Here is a 22,192-nt window from a genome sequence, read left to right as displayed (position 1 = left end):
TTTTCAACCGTTTTCACTAGTGTTAATCCGAATGTAAACACATTCATTTTGTAACTTCTTGCATGTCAAAATCATTCGAAGTTCCAATATCCAGAGAGCATGCTTATATATGTATATGTATAGGTATATATACATAGATGAATTCTCACATAAGGGTGTAATGTAAGGGTGTAAAATAAGAGTTATTTTTTAATGGTGTCGATGAATGAGATGACCAGTGGGATCCACTGCTTTGAGTTCCACATATTTCAAATCAATGGTATAAATATACATCTTTATTTTACACTCTTACATTAGACCCTTACGTGAGAATTTCTCTATATATGCATGCATGTTAAAACGTGGAGCTACAAATGACTGGCTACATGGCAATGGCATGGTCAAATATGTAATTATCATATGTACGTTTTATTTATAGTTTTTCTTATATAGTAGAAAAAAAATCTCTTTTAATTTTACCATATAGATTAGTAACTAATTATAGCTAGACAATAAATTAATTAACGCAACTGACATAGGAATAATAAAATTAGTTTGCAAGAAATAGTTTCCATATTATGCTTAGTACGTATAAGGTTACCATGAATTTGTAGGACTTGGATGTGTAAACAAGCCAAGCCTATCCAAGTCAGGATCATCAGCTCATTTTTTGAGCTTGTTTTTATTGCCTAGTAGAAAAATTATTTATGAAATATCTTGTTTATTTATTCTAAAGATGTGTTTTCTTATTAAGAATATCCTATATTAAAATTAAAAACTACAAATTAAGCAAATTTTGTTAATCACCGAATTCAATATTTAAATTGGCATTTGAGATTTTTTTGTGGCCGAGAACAACTCAATAGTTGTGCATGTTGGACAGTCCACTAAGCCTAAATTCGGACTGAACTAAACACGAGCAAACAAGTCCGATAGGTTACTTGGATTGAGTTTCAACATAAATCATTTGGAAATAATTGTCCCAGCTTATAATTAAACTCCCGATCTTTGACGATATTCTTTATACCCTAACTAAAGATGGAGTCAGGAAATAATGTTGGGATGAGCTAATATTAAAATAATATCACTCTGATCCTCCCATTAAACTTTGCTAAGACTAGGAGTAGGGCCTTATCAGCTCATTTTTTAAGCTTCTTGTTTTTATTGCCTAGTTGAAAAATTACTTATGAAATGTCTTGTTTATTTATTATAAAGATGGTGATGACGTCAAAAATAGGCCCGACCCTACTAGACGAATCATTTAGTCAGACCAAGTTCTTCCTTCCTGATCGGTTGCCTTCCTTTCTGCACAATAAGCAAACGTAAGCTTCGGTAGGGCCCCGAGGGTGTGCTCGGGGGGACCTCTCCGACGCTCAAGTCAGTACGGTACTAAACTTGGGAGGATGGCTCGCTATTTGGAGCTCTGCCTCTTGCTCAGTAAGTAAATTTGAGTGCAGGAGTTAGGATCTTTACCTGAGGGCAGAGGTTCCCCTTTTATATGAGCTTGAAGTGTTTGAGTTGTAGTAAGAGTCAGACTCTCTCTCATTGGCTTTCCAGAGGGTTTCTTGAAGGGTAAATTCCATCCGTATCACTCTCCCAAAGGGAGTTGGACTCTGTTGAGGGTTGGTGTCCTATTGGGACTCTTCATTGTATGACTTGGTATATACCTACTTCGGTCATGTAGGGACATTACCAAGGCAACACTTCAGCGTGATAGAAGCCGGGTCAGATTCATTGATTTCAGTATATAATTTTTAGAGGAACCGAAGTGGGTACTTCGATTATGGCCGAAGTGTACCTTTCGGCTCTCCCTTCATCCGGGCCCAGCTGGCACTTCAGTTGTCACGTGTCCTAGTTTTATTGGTGGGGTAATTTTGGTATTATCATATGCCCCCTACACTCTCATCAAGATGTCCTTTGGCAAATTGATGGGAGGGTAATTATAGCCTGTATTTACCTTAATGTAGTTTGAGATTCACAACCTTTCACTCTCTATTTTAACGAGCCTTTCCACGCTATTTTTATTTTTCGTCTAAGTAATGAAGTGCCTTCAACTAGGATGACCTAGCTTGGTTACTTTCCTCTGTGTGTCTCCTTGGCGATTCTTTTGAGACTTGTGTATTTTAACCAAGTCATTTGTTATGAGGAGACTTTATGAGGGGGAAGAGCTTCTCTGGCTCGATCTTTTCCCTTCCTTCATACTTTCTCTGTTATGAGCACATGTAGGGCCGAACTGGCCTAATAAGACCTCTATGGTCATTTGATTTGGATTTGCAAATTTTTCTCAAGAGTTTGGGCCGAACTGGCCTAGTTGGTCGAACTAACCCAGTTGGCCGAACTGACCCAGTAGGACAACTCGGTCCTCTAAGTTCGACCTATTTTGGCCGAGCTCGCCTAGGTGGGACTCTTTGGTCTCATTTTGGACTTGGAAAATTTTTATAAGTCTCTTGCGCAAACTGTCCTTACCGGGACGAAGCATCCTTCTCTCATTCTTTTTTTTTTAAAATAAAATTTGCAAGTCATTTGGCTGAAGTGATCCTCTGGGCAGAAGCGGCCTAGTTTGGCCGAAGTGGCCTGTTTGGGTCGAAGCGACCTAGGTTGGCCGAAGCGGCTTAGTTTGGCCAAAGTGGCCTAGGTTAGCCAAAGCGACCTTGGTGGGCCGAAGCGACCTAATTGGCCGAAGCGTCCTAGGTTGACCGAAGCAACCTAGTTTGGATGAAGTGGTAGGTTGGCCAAAGCATCCTAGGTTGGACGAAGCGGCCTAGATTGGCTGAAGCTTCATAGGTGGGCCGAAGCGGCCTAGGTTAGCTGAAACGTCCTAGATTGGACGAAGCGGCCTAGGTTGGCCGAAGCGTCCTAGATTGGACGAAGCAGCCTTGGTGGGCCGAAGTGTCCTACATGAGACCTCTTTAGTCCTTTTTGGGACTTCGAATTTTTCTAAGCCATTTTGACCGAAGTGACCGTTTAGGCCGAAGCATCCTGGGTTGGATGAAGCGGCTCTGTTTGGCCAAAGCAGCCTAGGTGGGCCGAAGCGACCTAGGTGGGCTGAAGTGGCCTACATGAGACCTCTTTAGTCCTTTTTGGGACTTAGAATTTTTCTAAGTCATTTTTGGCCGAAGTGAACCTTTGGGCCGAAGCGTCCTAGGTTGGACAAAGCAGCCTTCGTGGGCCGATGGCCTAGATGAGGCGAAATGGCATAGGTTGGACATTTCGGTCCTTGCGGGCCAAACTGGCCTAAGTGGGGCACTTTGGTCCTGGTAGGTCGAACTGGCCTAGGTGGGATACTTCGTTCTTGATTTGGACTTAGAATGTTCACACATATGCCCCCCGGACTGAGGAAGAGTATGCCCGCTCTGGTTCTATGTTGGTAAGAGGAGTCATCTGTTGCCAAGGAGGATTCCTTGTTGAGTAAAATTCTTTGCCGAGGAGGTCTCTTTCCTTCTGTCTGGCAATTGAAAGGCCGTATTGGAGCAAGTTAAACCGGGAGGACGAACTAGTTCGTGCTATACCAGGAGGGAGGCCGAACTGGTGGTGTACTCTATCTGGTGGCTGAACTAGTGTGTGTTCAACTGGTATGTGCTCTATCGGGTGGCCAAATTGGTGAGCGCTGAACTAGTAGGTCGAAGTAGTGCATGCTATCCCAGGTGGCCGAACTAGTGAACACTAAACTAGTAGGCCGATCTAGTTCCGCATCCGACAATTTGTTGATGAAGATTTTTTTTTTCAATGAGGTACATTTTCTTCTTTCTATTTGGTAATTTTCCTGAGGTAGATTTTTTGAGGAGGAAATGTTCATTTTTCTCTGAGGAGATCTTCCTTCTTCTTTGAGGAGACCTTCCTTATATGAGGAATTTTTCATTCTCTTCTGATCAGGTCATCCTTCTTCTGAGGTGACTTTCATTCTTTTTTGTATTCTTTCTTGGAGTAGACCTTCCTTCTCTTTTGAGGATGTATTCCTTCATCCGAGGAGACATTCCTTCTTTTGAGGAGGTCTTCCTTATTTGAGGAGACATTCATTCTCTTCTGAAGAGGCCTTCCTTCTTTTCTGATGAGACCTTCCTTCCTTATTGAGGAGGTATTCCTTCATCTGAGGTAGGTCTACCTTCTTTCGAGGAGACTTTCTTTCTTCTGAGGTGATCTTCCTTCTGATTGAGACCTTCTTCATTCTCTAAGGAGGTCTACCTTCTTCCGAGGAGACCATCGTCCTTCTCTGAGGAGGTCTACCTTCTTTCGAGTAGACCTTCATTCTTTTGAGGAAATCTTACTTCTGTGAGGAAGCCTTCTTCCTTCTCTAAGGAGGTCTACCTTATTCCGAGGAGACCTTCATTCTTCTGAGGAGATCTTCCTTCTATGAGGAGACCTTCTTCCCTCTCTAAGGAGGTCTATCTTCTTCCGAGAAGATATTCTTCCTTCTCTGAGGAGGTCTACCTTCTTCCGAGGAGACCTTCATTCTTCTGAGGAGATCTACCTTCCGTGAGGAGACCTTCTTCTTTCTCTAAGGAGGTCTACCTTCTTTCGATGAGACCTTTATTCTTCGAAGGAGATCTTCCTTCTGTGAGGAGACCTTCTTCCATCTCTAAGGAGGTCTACCTTCTTCCGAGGAGACCTTTATTCTTCTGAGGAGATCTACCTTCCGGAGACCTTCTTCCTTCTCTAAGGTGGTCTACCTTCTTCCGAGGAGACTTTCTTCCTTCTCTCAAGAGGTCTACCTTCTTCCGAGTAGACCTTCATTCTTCTGAGTAAATCTTCCTTCTGTGAGGAAGCCTTCTTCCTTCTCTAAGGAGGTCTACCTTCTTCCGAGGAGACTTTCATTCTTCTGAGGAGATCTTCCTTTTCGAAGGAGGTATACCTTCTTACGAGGTGACCTTCATTCTTCTGAAGAGATCTACCTTCCGTGAGGAGATCTTCCTTCTCTTTTCTAAGGAGGTCTAACTTCTTCCGAGGTGACCTTCATTGGTCGGAGGAGATCTTCCTTCTGTAAGGAGACCTTCTTCCTTCTCTATGGAGGTCTACCTTCTTCCGAGGAGACCTTCATTCTTCTGAGGAGATCTTCCTTCTGAGAGGAGACCTTCCTTCCCTAAGGAGGTCTACCTTCTTCCGAGGAGACCTTCTTCCTTCTCGAAGGAGGTCTACCTTCTTCCGATGAGACCTTCATTATTCGGATGAGATCTTCCTTCTGTTAGGAGACCTTCTTCTTTCTCTAAGGAGGTCTACCTTCTTCCGAGGTGACCTTCATTGGTCGGAGGAGATTTTCCTTCTGTAAGGAGACCTTCTTCCTTCTCTATGGAGGTCTACCTTCTTCCGAGGAGACCTTCATTCTTCTGAGGAGATCTACCTTTCGTGAGGAGACCTTCTTCTTTCTCTAAGGAGGTCTACCTTCTTCCGAGGAGACCTTTATTCTTCGGAGGAGATCTTCCTTCTGTGAGGAGACCTTCTTCCATCTCTAAGGAGGTCTACCTTCTTCCGAGGAGACCTTCTTCCTTCTCTCAGGAGGTCTACCTTCCGTGAGGAGACATTCCTTCTCTTTTCTAAGGAGGTCTACCTTCTTCCGAGGAGACCTTCATTCATCTGAAGTATCGTTGTTTCTTCTTGGTCTAACTTTGTGAGTATCTTTTGGGAAGTTTACTTTCCTTCCCACAGACGGCGCCAAACTGATGACGTCAAAAATAGGCCCGACCCTACTAGACGAATCAGTTAGTCAGACCAAGTTCTTCCTTCCTGATCGGTTGCCTTCCTTTCTGCACAATAAGCAAACGTAAGCTTCGGTAGGGCCCCGAGGGTGTGCTCGGGGGGACATCTCCGACGCTCAAGTCAATACGGTACTAAACTTGGGAGGATGGCTCGCTATTTGGAGCTCTGCCTCTTGCTCAGTAAGTAAATTTGAGTGCAGGAGTTAGGATCTTTACCTGAGGGCAGAGGTTCCCCTTTTATATGAGCTTGAAGTGTTTGAGTTGTAGTAAGAGTCAGACTCTCTCTCATTGGTTTTCCAGAGGGTTTCTTGAAGGGTAAATTCCATCCGTATCACTCTCCCAAAGGGAGTTGGACTCTGTTGAGGGTTGGTGTCCTATTGGGACTCTTCATTGTATGACTTGGTATATACCTACTTCGGTCATGTAGGGACATTACCAAGGCAACACTTCAGCGTGATAGAAGCCGGGTCAGATTCATTGATTTCAGTATATAATTTTTAGAGGAACCGAAGTGGGTACTTCGGTTATGGCCGAAGTGTACCTTTCGGCTCTCCCTTCATCCGGGCTCAGCTGACACTTCAGTTGTCACGTGTCCTAGTTTTATTGGTGGGGTAATTTTGGTATTATCAGATGGTTTCTTATAAACACCATCCCAAATTAAAATTAAAAATTACAAAACAATTTCGTTAATCACAGAATTCGATATTTATTTTTTTTTGAGTAAAATATAATTTTTATTGATAAAAAGATTTACAGTCTCCGGATAGATTCTCTCTCCACTATAGTCATGTATCAAAACTCTTAACTTGGCTTTTTGAGAGAATTAATTAATTCCTTATATATGAATTAATTGTGCATTGCATTTCCTATTTGCTAAACAAGATTGTATTACATATATATAGTTGATAGAGTAGGTTAAAACTTTAATAGAGTTGGAAGTTGGAGCACATGGACTCTCTTGAGCTCCATCAGAATATATAGATCATATTCACCATTTATTTATTTCTTTTTTATTTCATCATTTGCTTTTCATTCATATGGTTTCTTGTGGCTAAGCAATTCACCAGGATTACACACTTTATTGGAATTTTTTTTTTGCTTTTAAAGGATATATTTGATAATTTATTATCTAATATATCCATGGGTAACCTTTATTGGAATTATGATGTGACAAATTATATAAGGTGAACCAACTTATATATTTTTGCCTTATTTAGAAAACTTCTAATTTAGTTGAAAAAGTAACAGTTTTTGTGCATATATCACTTTCTTAGTTTAAAAACAAATCCTACATGACTAGAAATTAAATAAAATTTATATATATATTTGTACAGATGACCTTTTTACATGTATGTTTCATGTATAAGTTCCTTACCTTAAAGTCAAACTTCCTTCAACAATCACACACCCACCTGCTCACATGCACACATTTTTTTTAAATATCACTGAGAAATTTGTTTCTCATATTGAAATCAAATCTTAGACACACATATGTCTAACTCAACCGATTACCTATCGAGCCACCTCTTGTTGATTGCTCGCATGCACACATGGTTGATGGTTTCCTTGTGTTTTCAAAGAAATCTTTGAATTAAGATCCAATCATTCTCGACCAGATAAAATAATTGGTTTGGAATTAATGTGATAGAACATTAGTAATACAATTAAAATCAAACCAATTATTTACTTCTCATCGAAATTGTTTGTTACATTTTTTTTATTTTGAATTAATGATGCATATTTATAGTTAGTGATAATGAGAAAATTAGCTAATAAACTCTTATATTACATTCAAAATCAAAATAAATAAATTGGAGTTGTATTTTTCATATAATCTGTTCATGATTAGGGCAATAATAATTTTAATCTCCGATTCATGATTTTCTCCAATTCTTCAGTTTTTTTAACATTGATTAGTAATTTAGTATGTTGGAAAACATATTTTGCCAATGTTTTAAATACCAGTCGATACTTATTGATTGAACTGATTATGCCATAAATCAGTCATCTTACCAACATATTCTAGTACCGATATTTAAAACATTGTATTTTGCCTCATTTTTTTCACTCTCCTCATGCCAAGACAGCCCAACAGCACTCACATCCTCACTAAAAATTGTCCATTAATGTCTCTGTAGTCTGTTTCACTCAGCCACTGCAGGCAGTGAGTATTTATTAGTACTAGCATGCAATCCTTCCTTTTTCATATTGCTTCAAATTTAAATCATAACCTATTGCCTATTGGGTAGTCGGTCCTCTCAGGTAACTAATTATCTCTTTCTCACCACAATTTTAATTAATTAATTTTATTTTTTTTGTGATATAAAAAGTAAAACAATGCTTTAATTGTTCATGTGAAACACAGTCTCTGTATTAGCACGAGATGAGGCCTGCAAAACAAATGTAATATTGTTGTAAATTATTTTTAGTCAGATAAACATGAGACAGAGTAATAGCTTCACTAAAAAAAGACAAAGGAGAGTCAAAGGGGCCCCACTATATGGAGCTATGCACAGCGTGGCAGTGCATGTTGGATACACCTAAGCAACAAAGCGAACATCACTCTTACGTAGAGATGTAAAATGGGTCAGACCGCCCCGGGAAACATAAAAGTATAGGCCTGGCCTGCTATATCCTATGGCCCGGCTCACCTACTTAAAATTCAAATTTGGGCAAAAAGTACAAAAATGCCATCTATAAATAAGATTTACTCAACCATTTTAACATTTTTCATTATCTCACTCTTATTTATATCTAATACTCTCAAAAGTTTTAAATCAACATGCAAAAACAACCATCTTACGGCAAAGGCAAAGAGTGGAGGATTCTTCATGCTGGTGTATAACAAACCGACTAAGACAAAGCTGAGTATGAAAGTTCTTATGAAGCAAGATTTGGAATTCATGAAGAGAAAGTTGAATGGAGATTATGAAAAATATAAGAAGCTGTGCAAAATACAATTGATTGATCAAGTTGATTGCTTTCTCCTCACTAGTGGCCCGAGGTCTGGGATGGGCTGGCTCGACTTGAAAGTCGGCTCGAAATATTTGATCTTAGGTGCATTTCTCTCTGAAATATTATTGTTTGGGTATGATCGGTCGACCAGTCCCACTTGTTTAGCAGATCGGACCAGCCTGTGAAACATAAAACACATGCCAGACCCGCTATTTCCCTACGGATTGGTTCGCCTGTTGAAAATTCAGATTAATGGCAAACTATTCAAAATGTCCCTGTAACAAAAATCGACTAGTTTTTATGTCCTTTTCAATGATAAATTTATAGTACTATTGGAAAATACCAAAATACCCATAATAACAATTATAAATGACTAATTTCTTGGTTGATCCTAGGTCAACAGCCCCCACCCATTTGACACCTCTACTTTTACGGTTTCACCACTTTTTTTTCTCCTTATGGATGGAGTCGAGGGGGGAGATTCTGTTTATTTATTGGAATGAACTTTACTAAGGGGTCTATGAAAATGATTTCACAACTCATTATGTCTTATTATAATCCAAAAGCCCTTTCTTAAATGTGCTTCCAGAATCGAGACTACAAGAAGGGCATGTTTAGGGAAGACCTGATAGAGAATTTCCTAGCGACAGTCGAAGGAAGATTCAAACTCAAACTAGAGTCGGGTGAAATCCGATCCTTATATCGCAACGACTTCAACAATCTCAACGACGATATCAAATGATCATCTCATCTCAACATACCTAACAACCTGGATATGATAATACCAACGAACGACTCAGATAGTCTATAAAAGGGATGATCAACCTGAGAAGAGAAATACACCCTGGTTCTGTGACTTAGAACTCTTGATTCACCCTCTAAGAAAAATTATGACTTGAACATTGGAGTGTCCCGGGCCACAAAGTTCCGGCCTCCTTTTTTCTTGCAGATATCGAGGTTTGCCATCCATGTCACTCATTGACATCAGATATTGACGTCTAAGGTCATGCAGATTTTTTGCATCCACACAAATAAACACAACATTCACATCATTTTATTAATTGAAAGTAGCACAACAACTTACATTAATGTTAATTTGACTTATCAACAATTCAGTTTATAAAAAACATAGTACCTAATCCAAAGTGTACATAAATTGCGACTTATCAAAGTAATCCAAAGTGTACATAAATTGCGACTTATCAAAGCGTGAATCGATCAGCTGGACATCTCATAAACAAAAAGTGTGGAGATTAGAGAATTTGAGAAAATCAAAAACTAACTTTGTATGAACAAAAAGAATCAAGTCTTTGGGCCAGAGTAAACAGAGACATGTGACAAGTGGTGTAAGTGGTAGCTTTTACTTTGATCATCTTCATAACCTTCACTTTCCCATGTAAGGTGGATTGAGAACTGAAGTTAAAGACTCCATTATCATAATCCGTTTTGAAATCAGGCATGGCTACGATCTTGCCTGCAAGAAGAACCACGGTTGTGGTAATATTAAGCTTACCACGAGCAGGGACTGTGTCTGCTTCGATCGGTGCTTCCGCAATAACGTTTTCGCGATAGCTAATATACGATGTACTGTTCTCGAACTTGAAGCTTCCATAGTTTCTGTTATTGACTCCGACTACAATCCTCAAAGTGGCATTGAAGTCTATAGATGGGAAAACCATAACACTGAAATTCTCAAGAGTGGCTGATTGTGTGCTGATTTCAGGTTCTTTAGGCTTAAAGATTGTAAGGTAGAGGATAGCAAAAGTGGCTGCAATAATGATGAGGAGAAGCGTTGTGACTCCACAACAGATTTTGAGGCCTCTATGAGACCCAAGAAGTTTGGAACTTGTACCCATGTATGTGTTTTGGCAATACAATACCAAAACCTTGAATTGAGTTATGAGAGATTATTGGGTTTAGCACAGAATTTGGATATAGATTCAAATGGTGGAAGAAGGTGAAGATGGGGATGTTATCAAGGGAAATGTGGCTGAGAAAATAAGATCGAGGGGCATTGTTGTTTTTATTGTCATTGCCAATATGCAATGGAGATGAAAGCAATGGAAGAATTCAATTTTGTATTTATTAATTGAGGGACGGACAGACACTTTTTAAGCATTAAGTACTTGTTTTTGTTTGCTGTTTTCAAGCCAGATCCTATTAGTTTATCAAGTTAAGCAGTCATTAGGCCCATTTCCGGCCCAAAATTATGTAGTCTGGCCCAAAATTTGGCCTCAACATTGGCTTCAATCGTGGAAGCATGATTTTCTGTTACCTCGAGTTTAAGAGTGGCAGAGTTGATTCATTGATTGTTTGTGCCAAAATCACAATAGCTTTATATTTCCTAGGCTTTTTTTTTTTTTTGAACTTCCTCCAGCAAGAAACCACTCTGGGTTTCAACTATGAATGATTTTACAAAATGAATTAATTTGAAGAAATCATTGGACTATGAAGAGAACTATATGCAAGGGTTCATGGGAGAAATCTTGTTGAACAGCATTGTTCTGTTTCCTGAAGATGATCTCTCCTTTTTTTATCATTGGCCATTACCAACAAATGTATGAGACCAAAATAGGACTATGAAAAAGAAAATGCAGCCAGCTTGAGCAGATATTTGAGACACCAAAGTACAATGAGCAGAACTTTGTACATTCAGAATAAATTATGAACAAGAAAAATAATTCATGAAAAGTTGTTAATCAACAATTGTCAGTGACTGGTTGATGAGGATCCCTAGAATTCCTAGTCAAAAGTGAAAAGTTCTTAACAACAATCCACATCTCTGCAGGTTTTTCTGACACTATGAAATCAAAACTTTGCATCTGCCTCAGTGTGAACACCAAAAGGCATCACGGCCTTTCAATCTCACACACATAGTGTCGAACCAATTTCCCCTTCCTCCATCTGTAAATGCAATATCCCAGGAGATTGTTGCAATCACTGCAATGCATATCGACACATTTGAGTTATTCTTCACATCTTTTAGCTAGGTAAAACACCATGTTACACTCGTAGATTTCGTGTAGGCTCCATTGAATCAACTCACCTTAGAAACCCTTTTACAGCTTTAAGAGCCTTAACTACCAATGAATCAACTCATCCTCGTATGTACAAATGAATGATAAAGCATATGATATGAGAAAACTCCAAATATTTAAAAAATCTTGTGGCGGTCCAAAATGAGTAGCCATGAACAATCAGGTGCTGATTTAAAGTCATTCATCTGCAACACATAAAAGGAAGCAAAATAAAAGTCCGGCGAATATGGAAGAGGATTTTGGTACTTTCTCCGGCACAACAACTTCCATTAATATTAATTTGATGAATCAACAATTTAGTTCATAAAAAGCATAGCACTTAATGGTCCTAATCCAAAGTGTACATAATTTGTCACTTATCAAAGTGTGAATAATATAGAAGAAACCAAAAAACGGAGTACAATAGGACTTCTGGTGGGATGGCTTGAGATAGTTACATGCAGAGGCAGGAGAGCCAAAAGATACACATATAACCAACTAGTATGCTCGCTACGCAGATGACACAGCTCAATGCCGCAAAAAACTTAGAAATCAACATATACAGCTAGTAGACTACATTAACCCTGTGAACCACAATGTAATCCGTAACAAAAATTAACCCATGAGCCCATGTAGCAAAAAAGTGCACATTGTTCTATGCACGACTCTTCAAAAACATTAAGCCCAATAGCATATTGTTTTATGAATTCTTTCGTGGTACTATTGTGGTTGGATGTGATTGCAAGACCTGGATTTTATCTTATCTTTTCCTCCTCCAGACGTGGAAACTATTTGTTCTATAATTACATAGCTGGTTTTTTTTTTTTTCCCCTCAAATTGTTGATCATACTACTGAACTTTTCCAAAACAATACCAAATGGATAATACCATTATTACTGTAGAGTTCCATGATATGTACCTAGCGTCATTATAAGATAGTGTGGTTTCATAAGATGAGATAATAAAAGGATGAAGCCACAAAAGAAAACGTAATGATGGGAAGATTGCAGAGAAGGAGAAGATCAATGCCATGATATGGAAACCAAGAGAAGACCGCATTGAAGTCTATGGATGGAAGCACCATCAAACTGAAATTCTCAAGGGTGGCTGATTGTGTGTAATTTCAGGTTCTTTAGGCTTGAAGACCGTAAGTTACAGGATAGCAAAAGTGACTGAAACAATGATTAGGAGAAGCGTTGCGACTCCACAACAGATTTTGAGGCCTCTATGAGACCCGAGCTTGGAACTTGTTCCCATGTATGTGTTTTGGCAATACAATACCAAAACCTTGAATTGAATTATGAGAGATTATTGGGTTTAGCAGAGTGAATTTGGATATAGATTTCAAATGGTGGAAGAAGGGGATGATATCAAGGGAAATGTGGCCGAGAAAATAAGATCGAGGGGCATTGTTGTTTTCTTTGTCATTGCCAACATGCAATGGAGATGAAAGCAATGGACGAACTCAATTTTTTATTTATTATTGAGGGACAGTTGGACACATTTTGGTGAACTGGAATTTATTTCATTAATAATAAAAACAGCACAGAATAATAATTTATGCGAGAAAAATTGGCAGATAGGATAACAGAATTTGATGAACTGGAATTTATTTCATTAATAATAATAAGCAATATCAATTACATTGTTTGGATAATAGACAATTGACTTCTCTAAGCCTGAATCCAACAAGTTTACACTGTGATGTTAAGAGGGGGAAAAAAATCTGAACTGGAATGAAACCTCGAGACCACACAGGCTCCTCATTGACAATCTTCTCATCTTCTCTTGCTTCAATCATGGATTGGTAGGCATGGTTTGAGCCGAAAAGTCTTCAACGGCATCTTCTACTGCTATAAAAGTGAAACAATCAGAAGCTATGTTAACTCATAAGTAAATCCAATCAATCCACACATTGCACAACCGACAGGCAGGCATATAGATAACACATGAACAATATTCTCATAATGCAAACAGTAGTTTTAGTAGTCAGAAAAACACAACAGAAATCATGCCAAAATCTTGAACTTTCGTGTCATAATTCAATACAAGAGGATTACAAAGAGAGACAATGTTCAAACAACATTGACGGTTTGAACTGATGATACAAGAAGGTTAGTATGATCAGCACTGTTTCATACCCTATTTTCCCCCCAATTCTTCATAGACGGAACTCGTACAGGCTCCGGTCCACACTTAATGTGTATGATTGGACCCAATTGAGACTTCTCCATGCCTTCTGTTGAACCATTATGTGCATTCAAGTAAACAGCCCCTCTATACATCCAATCCTGGGCTTCATCGCTATAGTACTCATCGAAAGCCTCTTGACACAATGCACAAACTTTCTGATCCTCATCAGCATAAACGTTAAAATCATCAGCGTCCTTTGTTTCAACCATCTTCATTGCCTTTGTTTCAACAAGCCACATATCCACCGTGCTATTCCACCCACGAAGACCCTTCTTCTTCCTAAGGTTTTTGGCCATCCGATTCTTCTTCACATGCCAATCCATATGTTCACTATGCTCTTCTTGGGTTCTGAATCGATTACCGCATGAAGTACATTGTCTAGGCAGGTCACGATACAAAGAATTGATCACAGACTCGTGACGCACCTTCAATTTAACTGGATCAAACTCAAGCCCCATAGAATCTTGAATAACAGGGGTTTCTGTTGGTGGGTTTTCTTTCGAGAACGATATAAGTGAATTAAGCAAATTCTCAATCGTTTGAGGCAGCACAGACGGTGGCGGCACAGTCGGACACAAGATCGTCGACACTGCCAACGGCGGAGGGAACGGAATAAACTCTAATCTTGAGGGATAAAATTGCAGATTGTTTCCCTGATATGAACACCGATTGTGATTGTTAGGAATCAAATTCGGCTTCTTGGCTTCAAACCCACGATTTTCTTGATGCTGCATATGGGAAAATCGCTGACAAGCTTGAATCTTGTTAGGAGTAGCAGCGCTCGTACACGGCTCGTAAACATTCCGGCTTCGTTTCAGTGGCCGAGGAACAGAGGGTTGATTAGTTTGAAAATTGTGGGTTGTATTAGAAAAATATGGTGGATTCCAGGTTTGTTGATGGTGGGGGAAGCCATGATATGTGTTTCTTGACTCGTTTTGAATAGACTGATACATGTTCGGCGATCGAGAAGAGAATCAGCAGGAGCAGAAGAATCAACTTGAGGAAGAAAGACAGAGCAGAAGACAGTCGCTATGGAATAAGGATTGAAGGCCAAATTGCTTGTTTTAAGCAAATGGTAACTCCTAATTCCAATGGCATAAGGTGAGGAATTGCAAATTCTCGAGGGATTTGGATTTGGATTTGGATTTGGATTTGGAAGTCGGTTCCGACGCGCAATTACAAAGAATTTCAATTTTGAAAAACGAAGCGTCTCCTTTAAGCCTTCTGTTCGTGTTCGGTGTGCTCGAAAGCCCAAAATGGTCATTCACTGTTGTTTTCTCAAGTTAAGGACATATCAGGCAGGCCCATTTCTGGCACAAAATATGTAAGGCCCAAAATTTGGTCTCAACCTAGGCTTCAATCAGGGAAGCATGATTTTCTGTTACTTCAAGCCCAAGAATGGTAGACTTTTTTTTAACCGAGGGACTTTCGGACAGTTGAATGATCGTAAACCTCGGGCCGCTGCTAGAACAACCCACACCATGCTTGTGACATGTAAGACTGGGTCAAAACACATACGGATAGGGGCCCGAAGGTGGAACAAGAATACGTAATTAGGACCTCGGGCACCATACGCACTAAGTCCGGGGGATGGTTTTTACTTTTTAAGGGTCACCAGAACTCAGTTTTTGACGGGGATGCCAATATGCAGCGGCAGGTTCAATAGTTCTTAAAACAAACTGGGAAAAACAAAATTAGCATTTGGAATTTTTTCCCTTTCCTCTCATTCCATGATTCATTGATTGTTTGTGCCAAAATCACAATAGCTTTGCTATTTCCTAGACTTCTTTTAACTTTCTCCGGCAAGAAACTACTCCTGGTTTCAACTATTGATTATTTTACAAAATGAATTAATTTGAAGAAATCATTGGATTCTGCAGAGAAATTATATGCAGGGGTTCATGGGAGAATTCTGGTTGAACAGCATTGTTCTGTTTCCTGAGGATGATCTCTTCTTTTTTATCATTGGCCATTACCAACAAAGATATGAGACCAAAATAGGACTATGAAGAAAAAAAAATGCACCAACCTCGAGCAGATATTTGAGACAACAAAGTACAATGAACAGAACTTTATAGCATTCAGAATAAATTATGAACAAGAAAAACAATTCATGAAAAGTTCTTAATCAACAATTGTCAGTGACTAGTTAATGAGCATCCCTACAACAATTCCTAGTCAAAAAGGAAACCAAAGAGAATCTACTAGAATTCTAGTTCATGTCCAACCATTTGAATAAATAGAATTTTCCTCCAGCACGGCTTAACAATCCACATCTCTGCACATTTTTCTGCAACTATGAAATCAAAACTTTGCGTCTGCCTTAGTGTGAACCCCAAAAGGCATCATGCTTTTTCAATCTCACACATATAGCCTTGAATCAATTTCCCCTTCCTCCATCTGTAAATGCAATATCCCTCAATAGCTAATATACACAAGTTTCTTCAAGAAAAGGATATTGTTGCAATCTCTGCAATGCATATCGACATGTTTGAGTTATTCTTCACATCTTTTCAATAAAACACCATGTTACACGTGTAGATTTCGTGTTGGCTCCAATTCATGGAGTGTAGACTTAGATTTTGGTACTCGTGACGATCTTGAAGATGAAGAAGATGATTTTGGCGAGGAGGTAGATTTCTTTGTCCTCTTCTGTTTCTTTGGAACGTTAGGTATGTCTGTGGTTGGAATATCTTGAAACATGTAAGACTGGCGTCTCCCAGCTTGATCAAAATCTGTCAGAAAATGTGAATATTGTTTCTCATGCCCATCCAAAAAAAATGTTGACATCTCATGGCAGCATTGAGAAATGTATGTCTAAATTACCATAAGAATGAGAAGAGAATGTGCATTTCAAATTTGTAATTCATAAGCATCATCACTTATTTGGTGCTGCCAAATCATTATATAACATGAGAATGCAAAGATAATGCTATTTTTATATGTGTTTGGCACCTCGTAACGGAGCATTAGATATATGTGGGTTGCAGATAATTAAACATATAGAATATATCAGAATCAGAATAGGATTAAATCAAGTTGGCCCAATTCTTGCTCCGGATTGGTATGCCTCTGTTGATTTCGATTGAATAAATCAAGATCCTCAAAATGATAATTATAAAGATCCTGTGCATTTCATTTATGGCATACTATTGCCCCATGAATAAAATCAACTCCTTAGAAACCCTTTTAAAGTTTTAAGAGCCTTCGCTACCGTTGGATCAAATCATCTTCATATGTACAAATGAATGATAAAGCATAAGATAAGAGAAAACTCCAAATATGTGAAAATAAAAAATCTTGTGGTGGTCCAAAATGAATGGCCATGAGATGTGCTGATAGATTCCCTAGTTATGGTAAGTGATGTCTCGTGACAGAACAGCCAAACTCGTTGGGGGCAAAGAATCTGGTTCATTTGTGTTCCACTACCTTACAAAATTAAAATCTAAGTAATTGAAACGGACATCAGTCTGCACTTCTTTCAACAATCTGCTTGAAAGAGTGAATGGTTTTGTCAGATAATGCCTTCATCCTTTGCTTAGAAGATAAAGAGAGAAAAACTTCATACCTTGAGATGACCAAGATGAAATAGCTGCAGGATTGGATTCTTTTTGATTACCAATCGATGTTGAAAAATCAGGTGCTGATTTAAAGTCATTCATCTGTAACACATAAAAGCAAGCAAAATAAGGCACAAATAAAAGTTCGGAGAATATGGAAGAGGATATATTTGTGAACAACTTACCCAACTGGGAGCACTACCAGAAGGGTCATCCCAGCCAATGTGAGCCACATGCTTAACATCTGTAGGGTACCCAATTTCCATCTCTCGGTCCTTCACAACTACACAAATTTCCAATTTATCATCTTAGCAAACACATTGCAGAACTCCACAAATCTGCAGAATGTAATATCTAACATGGGCTTACCAAATATTTGCGAGATGAACTTGAATCCTTTGCAGATGCCTTTGATTTTGGTTCCCATGGCAGGCATTCCAACCAAACCCAATGCTAGAGGCCTTTTTATTAAGAATGACACAGAGATAAGGAAATGCAAAACAAACGTGCACAGATTGTTCCTTTGCCTGCTATAAGACATTACGCAAAGTAAAAAAGTAAGGCAGAGATGCAAAAGTACAACAAAAAAAAGTTGCAGCGTTTCAGACAAGATTAAATGCATGTGATCTGTGAATTGTTTTTCCTCGAAAGAAGATTGGTATCTTGGTATTACAATTCTTTATACCAAAAACAGGACTTCAAATAAGTTTCAAGGATTATAAAATGTAATAAAGAGAAAAATGTTGCCTTTACAGAGTGGTGGCAATTATACAAACAGGTAGAGGGCTCAACAGAGAAGCAATTCAGACTCCATCTCCTGCAAACATACTTCCCAGGATATATACTCCATAGTGCTATTAACTCCCAATGAATCGCAAAACATGCAAAAAGGCAGAAGAAAGGCCTCTCTTTAATACCCAAAAGCGATTGTACACTAACAAAAAGAAAATCTATTAAAGCTAAAGAATTTAAGAAGCTATAATGTGTTTGGCAGATTCAAGAATGAGAGTAAATAAGGTGGGGAGCCATGAAAGAAGAGATGATGTCAAAAGCCAACTATACGAAGAGCGTGAGAGGGATTTGAAATGAAAAAGAAAATAAAAATTGGGTCGTGGGTTGAGAGGGTTCACAAATCACAATGTGACAAAAATGTGGGTTCTTGCTTTGGTTGTTCAAGCCTTCAAGGAGCAAAGCTCGGTCTTTCAGGTCTTTTTATGTCTTATTAAAGGACCCCCCTCACTAAAATAACGTCAGGAGCTCTCTTAAAATGCGGGAAAATTTTACTGGACAGAGAGATAAGAGGGGGAAGGAGTAAATTGTTTGCAGCATTTTGTTTTTGACTATACGTTACTGCCTTGGACTTCACTTCTCTCATCCTCTCAAAAAAAAACCTGGATTGATTAGTCCATGTAACCACATAACTAGGGTGATAGAAAAATGATTCCGAGTTGGACAACAACATGTGTTTATAAAACATTTACATGTCCGGATCTTAATTCAGATTGTATTTCAAACGTATTTAATTGACCAAACTCGGATTAGTTTAAATCCGTACAAGTATGTTGGATAATAAATTAATCAGGGTTAGGATCCGGACAAATAAATTGAACAAGATTTCTGTGTTTAGACCAGAATTTCAAACATATAACTTATGTCTAAACTTGATTTAATCTGACTCGAATAAATTCGATCATCCGAACCGAACAAAATTTTGTCACCCCTACACATAACGTTCGTTATGCCACTACTTGGGAATGGGAATTGTGATTATGGCCAACACCCAAGTGAACACTGAAATGTTTTGTCTTGATTCTTTTTTTCTCAACTTTTGACTTGCAGTCAATATTTAAAATCAATTGCCAGCTATGGTTGGTCTTGCTGGCAAGATGACTTAACTCACTTTTCATTTAATTTTGTGGACCTGCAACATTCAAGACACTTCCTTTTAATATTCTGCCTTATTGAGTACTACTTCTGTTCCTATTTTCTTCTCCAGCTTCGCTAAATACCATAAAAGTTTGGAGAGAATTTGACAGACTAAAGAAAGCGATTGCTAATTATTGTTTGAAAATTTTGTTTAATCCTTCGTGCCAACCATATGGATATTGATATCTTTGACAAACAGGATTTGATTTTGATGAAATCAGCTATTTGTGGCTTGTTTGAATCTGGCATGGATGGAATTATGGATGGTCGCAGCCACGTTTTGTGTAGCTGTCTCTTAGATTTCAACATTGACATATATTTCTCCATTACCTGTTAAAGAAATCTGCAGGTCAGCTTTTCACAAAATTATTTTCTACAAGAAAAACCATTATTAAGAAATTAACATAAACTACATTCACAGTCCCTCTACATAGGAAACTCCAGTAGATTTCAACCATGACCCTCCTTGAATCAATTCAGCTACTGTGAATTTTTGTGCCTCTGTTGCACTAGTAATGACATGGTAACCTGGCCATTTCACTCTCTTGCTAGTACCAGCTCCTGGTCCCTTATTTATGTACTCTCCATAATACAGAGTCTTTAATGCAAAATCCTTATCCCATGGTGACCAACCAGTTGGATCAATATGGTCTCCAATGTAGGACTGCATAACGACAGTCCTGGAATACTCCTTCCAAGGCCGGCCCAAATATGATTTGATTGAACCCTTAACGGGCTCAAGATCTGGGCTTGCAATTATATCACATTGTTGGATCGAGATCCCTGTGTTTTGGTTTGGGTCTGTTCGTCCTTGGGCCGTAACCATATTGGCATGATTACTCATGGGCTTTCTGGGTACAATCTTACACTTTTGGAACACAACTGCTGCGTTACCAAATATAAAGTCGACCGTGCCGGTGATATAGCAGTCTCGGTAGAATTGACGGAGGCTGTGGGTGTAGAGCGTGTCTTGGTAAGCGTCAATGCGGCAGCGGTTAATGACGGATTTATCGGCACTGACGCGTAGCGCCACTGCTTGATGCTTCTGTGGGCCAGCTGTGTTTTGGAACCATATGTCTTGGGCCATGAACCCATCACCAACAGCAGCTGACAAACATCGTAAGGTTATAAAAAGCCCATGTTAGTTGGACCTAAAAAATGGGCTCCATCACGTAAGGCCCAAATTTCCTATCCTAAAATTTTGTCATTACCAAAAGATTGGGATTACCAATTATGGTATTGGCCTAATGATGAGGTGCATGCTAGTCATACATCATCACCATACATTAGCTCACACATAGATTTCTTATGGGTGTGCCTGACATGCGTAGTTTGTAAGTTAGTACAAAGGCTCAATGAATTTACTAAGTGCGCACCTAAAAGTAGTGATTGCGGATAAAAAAAAAATACAAAACTTACCAACAGTGGCAGATTTAAAGGTTGTTGATCCGTCAACGACATTGAGGCTGCCTGTAATGACTGTAGAATTCATGCCATCACCAACAAGCATCAGATTAATCTTATTCTTCTCAATCTCAACATTCTCTTTGTAAGTCCCCTTCTTCACATGTATTATGTACCTAGTCTTGCTTTTATTTGGTGCTGCTGCCACGGCCTCTTTAACAGTCTTGTAGTTCCCACTCCCATCCTTAGCCACCACAATATTGGCTTTGATTTCATCAGCCGGTGACTCCAAAATCTTCCGATCCCTACTTGTAACCCATGAAGGGAAATCTCCATCTTCCTTCAATGGCTCCATCACAGTATTGTCTTTGGTTGGTAAAACTGCAACAAGTATGGCTAAAGAGGTTCTTGCTCTTGATATCAGGTTTTCCAGATTGAGCTCCATCAAGGACCTGCTAAGCCCTTCAAGCCCATCAAAACATGTGACATGGTTAGTTAGCACACTACTTAGCCATGCATGGGCTTCTGCAATGGATTGGACCTCAAGAGCCTCAATAGATCCAATGACTCTGTCCATTGATAACTCCATCAACTCCACACAATCAACCAAACCCCTTTCTTCCCTGGGACTGTTTTTGATACTGTAGTTGACCTTCTTCGCCTTGTCGATGAAATCTTGAATATGCGGCGTGGATTTATCGAGGAAAACTTTGAGAAGATCGACACCGTTCATATTTTCAATTGGGGGACTCGATTGGCTCTTTTTTTGAGTCAAGTGAAACGTAAGTATTGCGGTTGAGGTTAGTATGGCGAGAATCAGATAGAGAATTTTGCGGTGAGAGGGTTTGGGAGAGTCTAGAAAAGGTTGATCAATGGTTGCCATGACTAGTGTGCTATGCTTTCTCTACTGGGATTCACTAGCTAACAACATATATAGAGAAATCGAGGGACCCATCAATTAGATAATGCTTTCTAGTGTGATAATAATAAGTCTTGGGGATAATTATTTCAGAATGTTGGCATTATATATACCATTCAGTTTGATTTGTCGGAGCATGAATCATGGAGTTAGTGCTTATATAGTATTACTTTTGAATTTAGAAAAAGAAAAGAGGGAGATTATCTTATCCGTGGGTTTCAAAGCATTGGCTCCACTTTTTGAAGTAAGCGAACCTCTCCCATGACCAAAACCTTCAACATCATTACTTATTTAGACTATATGTAACGCGGTTGAAAAACTCGAAAAGAATTTTTTTTTTTTTTTAAAAAGTGTACAAATCAATTAATAAATTTTGAGTTAGCCATATTACGGGTCGTAATTTTTTACTTTATTTAATCATTAATTCCGGTAATATATATATATATATATATATATATATATATATATATATATATATATATATATATGAAGATACATATATCTCCCACTAGGGCACTAATTATATAAATATAGTGGGGAAATGAGGTT

The 22,192-nt window shown here is 38.8% G+C and overlaps 4 protein-coding genes across 9 annotated transcripts; all 4 read right to left on the bottom strand.

The window, feature by feature from the left end:
- Positions 1-9,759: 9,759 nt before the first annotated feature.
- Positions 9,760-10,480, bottom strand: LOC119987967 (late embryogenesis abundant protein At1g64065-like). Its single transcript, XM_038832880.1, has 2 exons — positions 9,989-10,480; positions 9,760-9,846 (listed from the first exon to the last, which is right to left on the bottom strand). Exons 1-2 carry the CDS (start codon positions 10,478-10,480, stop codon positions 9,760-9,762), a joined length of 579 nt encoding a protein of 192 aa, XP_038688808.1.
- A 2,765-nt stretch (positions 10,481-13,245) lies between these two features.
- Positions 13,246-14,967, bottom strand: LOC119989725 (polyadenylation and cleavage factor homolog 4-like). Of its 2 annotated transcripts, none has more exons than XM_038835402.1 (2): positions 13,783-14,967; positions 13,246-13,494 (listed from the first exon to the last, which is right to left on the bottom strand). In XM_038835402.1, the coding sequence occupies exons 1-2, from the start codon at positions 14,785-14,787 to the stop codon at positions 13,489-13,491; spliced, it is 1,011 nt and encodes a 336-aa protein (XP_038691330.1). In that variant the 5' UTR covers positions 14,788-14,967; the 3' UTR covers positions 13,246-13,488. The 2 variants fall into 2 exon arrangements, with proteins under 2 accessions (XP_038691330.1, XP_038691331.1); XM_038835403.1 differs by having other exon boundaries at positions 13,246-13,491.
- Positions 14,968-15,874: 907 nt separating this feature from the next.
- On the bottom strand, positions 15,875-19,460 carry LOC119989413 (CRIB domain-containing protein RIC10-like). 5 transcript variants are annotated; one of them, XM_038834918.1, is made up of 5 exons: positions 18,148-19,460; positions 17,764-17,924; positions 17,580-17,677; positions 17,403-17,496; positions 15,875-16,569 (listed from the first exon to the last, which is right to left on the bottom strand). In XM_038834918.1, the coding sequence occupies exons 2-5, from the start codon at positions 17,828-17,830 to the stop codon at positions 16,364-16,366; spliced, it is 465 nt and encodes a 154-aa protein (XP_038690846.1). In that variant the 5' UTR covers positions 17,831-17,924; positions 18,148-19,460; the 3' UTR covers positions 15,875-16,363. The 5 variants fall into 5 exon arrangements, with proteins under 5 accessions (XP_038690846.1, XP_038690847.1, XP_038690843.1 ...); XM_038834919.1 differs by having other exon boundaries at positions 17,764-17,921; XM_038834917.1 differs by having other exon boundaries at positions 15,876-16,569; positions 18,142-19,460.
- A 155-nt stretch (positions 19,461-19,615) lies between these two features.
- Positions 19,616-21,717, bottom strand: LOC119989410 (pectinesterase). Its single transcript, XM_038834911.1, has 2 exons — positions 20,740-21,717; positions 19,616-20,427 (listed from the first exon to the last, which is right to left on the bottom strand). The coding sequence occupies exons 1-2, from the start codon at positions 21,605-21,607 to the stop codon at positions 19,736-19,738; spliced, it is 1,560 nt and encodes a 519-aa protein (XP_038690839.1). The 5' UTR covers positions 21,608-21,717; the 3' UTR covers positions 19,616-19,735.
- Positions 21,718-22,192: the final 475 nt, after the last annotated feature.

Source organism: Tripterygium wilfordii, chromosome 21 (assembly GCF_013401445.1).
Source record: "Tripterygium wilfordii isolate XIE 37 chromosome 21, ASM1340144v1, whole genome shotgun sequence".
In the NCBI taxonomy this organism is placed as follows: domain Eukaryota; kingdom Viridiplantae; phylum Streptophyta; class Magnoliopsida; order Celastrales; family Celastraceae; genus Tripterygium; species Tripterygium wilfordii.
The sequence above is the reverse complement of the archived record's forward strand: the minus strand, read 5'-3'. Positions and strand labels throughout refer to the sequence as shown.

Bases quoted from the DNA above. Each gene is read 5' to 3' on its own strand.
- LOC119987967 (XM_038832880.1), bottom strand. From the start codon at position 10,480: ATGGGTACAAGTTCCAAACTTCTTGGGTCTCATAGAGGCCTCAAAATC. The intron at 9,847-9,988 runs GTAAAAGCTACC...TGAGATGTCCAG, and splicing joins AGGTTATGAAGATGATCAAA to CTGATCGATTCACGCTTTGA.
- LOC119989725 (XM_038835402.1), bottom strand. From the start codon at position 14,787: ATGTATCAGTCTATTCAAAACGAGTCAAGAAACACATATCATGGCTTC.
- LOC119989413 (XM_038834915.1), bottom strand. From the start codon at position 18,016: ATGCATTTAATCTTGTCTGAAACGCTGCAACTTTTTTTTGTTGTACTT. The intron at 17,678-17,763 runs GTAAGCCCATGT...AAATTTGTGTAG, and splicing joins GTTCATCTCGCAAATATTTG to TTGTGAAGGACCGAGAGATG. The intron at 16,570-17,402 runs GTATGAAGTTTT...ATTTTCTGACAG, and splicing joins TTCATCTTGGTCATCTCAAG to ATTTTGATCAAGCTGGGAGA.
- LOC119989410 (XM_038834911.1), bottom strand. From the start codon at position 21,607: ATGGCAACCATTGATCAACCTTTTCTAGACTCTCCCAAACCCTCTCAC. The intron at 20,428-20,739 runs GTAAGTTTTGTA...GATGTTTGTCAG, and splicing joins CTTTAAATCTGCCACTGTTG to CTGCTGTTGGTGATGGGTTC.